Source organism: Lissotriton helveticus, chromosome 2_1 (genome assembly GCF_964261635.1).
Source record: "Lissotriton helveticus chromosome 2_1, aLisHel1.1, whole genome shotgun sequence".
Lineage (NCBI taxonomy): Eukaryota > Metazoa > Chordata > Amphibia > Caudata > Salamandridae > Lissotriton > Lissotriton helveticus.
Window position 1 is genome coordinate 483,493,099 of NC_136059.1, and position 3,876 is coordinate 483,496,974.

Sequence of the window (3,876 nt, forward strand, 5' to 3'; positions counted from 1 at the left end):
GCATGTGGTGGACACGGGGTCCTTCCCCCCGAGACCGGCGTGGCCACTATTGTGGTTCTTCCGAAGACACAACCGCCTTCCCTCTCCTGCGAGGACTACCACCCCATTTCCCTCATCAACACTGAGGTGAAAATCTTTGCCACTGCCTTAGCTCAACGCCTCCGCACCCTCTTGCATGACTTGGTCCATTCTGATCAATGTGGCTTCATGGCATTCATTGCATACGCTGTGTTCACCTCGCACATCGCCAGCTGCTCACCCCGTACTTGGCCTTGCTTTTCATTAATTTTGAAAAAGCATTCGATACAGTTGACTGGAACTATCTGGAAGATGTGCTGGAGGCGATGGGATTTGGCCTCCCATTTTAGGCTTTTCATATGAGTTCTGTACTCTAGTCCTAAAGCACGGGTCCTAATTAATGGCGTGCCCTCGGAGGCATTCCCCATCCAGAGGGGCACCCGCCAAGGCTGTCCCCTCTTGCCGCTTTTATTTGTGCTAGGAATGGAGCCCTTGGCCTCTCTTGTTCACAATGATCTCCGCATCCGGGGATGGGCCTGGGACCCCTATCAGATCGACAAGGTTGCCCTTTACGCCAACGACGTCCTCCTCTTCCTAGCGGATCCCGAGGACTCCGGCCCACGAGCTTGGAAGTCCTCCTCGCCTTTGAGCGAGTCTTTGGCTTCTGGCTCAACCCGGTGAAATCCACTCTGGCTCCCCTCCTTCCCTCCACCCATCATGTGCCTGTTTCGACTGGCAAACTACCATTCCCCTGCGTAGGCAGTCCTTCAAATGCTTGGAAGTCTGGGTCACCTTCCTCCCAGAACTTGAATGGGCCCTCAACCTTACACCCCTGGTTACCAAGGCCAAGGCAGACCTCAAGTGATGGCAGACCCTCCCTCTTAATCTCCTTGGCAGATGTGCACTTTTTAAAATGATGGTTCTCCCCCACTTTCTATATATTCTTCAAAACATAACCTTTCACCTCCCGGGGAGCAGGTTCCGTGAAATTGATGGTCTACCCATCCGGTTTTTATGGAGAGACGGGAGGCCGCGTATGTCCCTAGCTCACTGTCGGATACCTCCTGATGATGGTGGCATGGGTGTGACCAATGTTCCCTCTAATTTTTTTCCTCTGTGTGCGGCAGTGGAGGGTCTCTGTGCCCTGCAACCATGGCTATGTGCGCCAGGAACCAAACCGCGCGTGTCTGCGGCGCCAAATGGCACTCCAAAATTTGTCTTTAAAAAGCTAAAAGATAGTGCATTTTCACACATACAGCGCCACAATAAGGGTCTTAAGGGCAGTTTGCAATATTGGATAAGCACGCCATGACATGAACTGGTTACACTAGCAAGTACACTTCAAGTTTAGAAAAGCACAAGACTTCAATGGTGGTACCATCATTAGATTTTAATAAATATTCTTAACTGGAGCACAGTTCATTGGGTGGGGAAATGCTGCGAGCCTATACAATATCATATACACAAGAAGGTAGAGGACTGTTCAGACACGTCAAGTGGCGTCACTAGATGGGTGACAGGGTTGCTTCTCACGGCGATCCTTGCCATTTTTCCAGTGCTGATAAACTCGGTCTAGGTCAACTTTCCCGTTCAGGAGGTAGGCCTTTGTCCTCATCAGCATGTCCAAATGCTTCTGCTCTAGTCTATTCCTCAATTTGCTCTTGATAGTATTCATGAGGCTGAATCCTCGTTCACAGTCTGCACTAGATGCTTGAAATGTTGCGCAGACATCAACAAGCTGAGACACGACACTATACTGAGCAGCATTGCGTACAGTGAAAGTCACCATGTCTTGAAAGGTGGTAAATAACCCACCCTTAACATGTTCTGCCACCACATATTTATAGTCTCTGTACTGCCGAACAACATCTTCTGGTGTTTCACAATCACCCAGGCACAAGACATTTTTATACTTTTCAACAAGTCTTTCAATATTCTCAGTCCCAAAATCAAAATGCGCTTGTGTGGCTATTGCCTGGATCTCAAAACTTGCCCATTCTTTTAGCTCACCCTCAGGGAACCTTTTTTGCATGTGCTCACAATGAAGGGAAACAAAAGACAAAATAGGCCCACTGTCAAACTCTTGCCTATCCTTGTACAAAACCATCAGCTCTCTTACATTGCTGCTCCAAAAGACAGTGTCCCCCAAATACTGTTGCTTAATTTGGCCAATCTTCGCTCTTGCATACTGTACGGCTTCAACAGTAGTTAAAGAACTTTTTTGGAATAGTTTGCACAAAGCTGCAAATTCACCCAGAATGTCATTAAGTACTGCAAGGGAAATATGGTAGTTGGAGTCTGATAGCTTTTTATAACAATATTTAGCAATTGGATCATTCTCCTCAACTTTCTCATGCTCAAAGTACTTAAGAACAGTTTCGTAATTACGAATTAGTGCACCAACAGCAAAATGCCTTGAAAGCCACCGGACTTCATTCAGTGGTCGAAAAGAGACAACTTCACATTCAGTGACCGATGCAATTTCATCCAGCTTGGACTTCCTTGCAGGAGATCTGGAGAACACAGTGTAGACAGTCCTCAATAATGTCTCCATCTCTTTAATCATTGGAACCCTCTTCCAGGCATCATCAACTCCCAAATCTTCTCGATGGGCGACACAATGCTGCTCAACTAGATGAGGAATGGATTGTTTAAGGCGAGTAGCAACACCATTATTCTTCCCCAGCATCACTGATGCACCATCAGATGTGAACATGACCATTTTCATGAGGTCCAGTTCATTGGCAGTGTAGAATTCTTTCACGGCAGTAGTGATAGCCTCAGCATTACAGCTAGTCAGCTTCACTATGCCCCCAAACTGCGTTTTATGCTCAGTTGATGTTACAGGTCGGAACTTGAAATACAGGATGAGCATTTTTGAAACAGAAATATCTGTGCTCTCATCAATTATCAAGGTGTGATACAAAGCTTGCCGAAGTTCTGTCATAGCTTCACAGTGTATCACGCTATTGATGGCCTCAAGGAACTCAAATGCATAGTTCTTGCTCCTCCAGCTGTCTGGTATCTTCACATACAAAGCTAAGTGGTCATGGATGTCTTGTACAGATAACATTGAAGTGTTCATCTTGACTGCCAGCAACACGTTGTTGATGAGAATCTTTATCTCCTCAGGCATAGATCTTTGGCGTTCAACTACTTCCATTCTATTTGCTTTGTCTGTGGCAGTTTCTGTCAGCATTGCCCGTACTCCAAAACCAAACCTCGCAGCAGCACTTCTGTTTCTCAATATCACCATGGCAGACTCGTGTACTTTGCTAAGTAGATGGCGTTTCATGTAGTCCAGTTTCCAGCCATCACTCCATTTCTTCCCTGTGGAAAAGTCCCCAACAATCTTTGCTTCGGCACATGCTTTGCAAATCAAGCCCACATCCGGACTGTATTGAAATAGTTCCCCGAGTTGCATGCGGACCTTGCTTCGTGACTTCTGTGTCTCAGCCTCTACAATTTCCTTCATCCACTCTTCCTTGAATACAAGGCAACATTTCTTCCTTTGTGGTGAAGCACTGCACTCTCCCGAAGTTACAGCTTTGCGCTTGAACATTTCCGTACCCGCCGGTTTGAGCCTGCTGTCCCACAAAGCCTGCAAAATAAGGAAACATGGCTTACGTTGACGCCTAGCTCATGAATGCAAACTGTTATACTACAATGTTCAAGATGCACCACAGTTTAACTCAACCCAACAATTACCTCTTCTGCTTGCACTCACGTGCGCCTCTTTAAATGTATGGGGTTCTTGCTGTGAACCTGCAACAGAAGAAAACATCGGTAAGTATATATGGTACTGCAATGTTCAAGACGCACCACAGTTTAACTCAACCCAACAATTACCTCTTCTGC

The 3,876-nt window shown here is 46.5% G+C and overlaps 1 protein-coding gene across 1 annotated transcript; it reads right to left on the minus strand.

Annotated features, from left to right (window-relative positions):
* Positions 1-1,390: 1,390 nt before the first annotated feature.
* LOC144819394 (zinc finger protein 862-like) lies at positions 1,391-3,580 on the minus strand. Its single transcript, XM_078677303.1, has one exon. It carries the CDS (start codon positions 3,578-3,580, stop codon positions 1,511-1,513), a length of 2,070 nt encoding a protein of 689 aa, XP_078533429.1. The 3' UTR covers positions 1,391-1,510.
* Positions 3,581-3,876: the final 296 nt, after the last annotated feature.

What these genes read in the sequence shown, in the direction of transcription:
- LOC144819394 (XM_078677303.1), bottom strand. Translation starts at nt 3,580, where the DNA reads ATGTTCAAGCGCAAAGCTGTAACTTCGGGAGAGTGCAGTGCTTCACCA.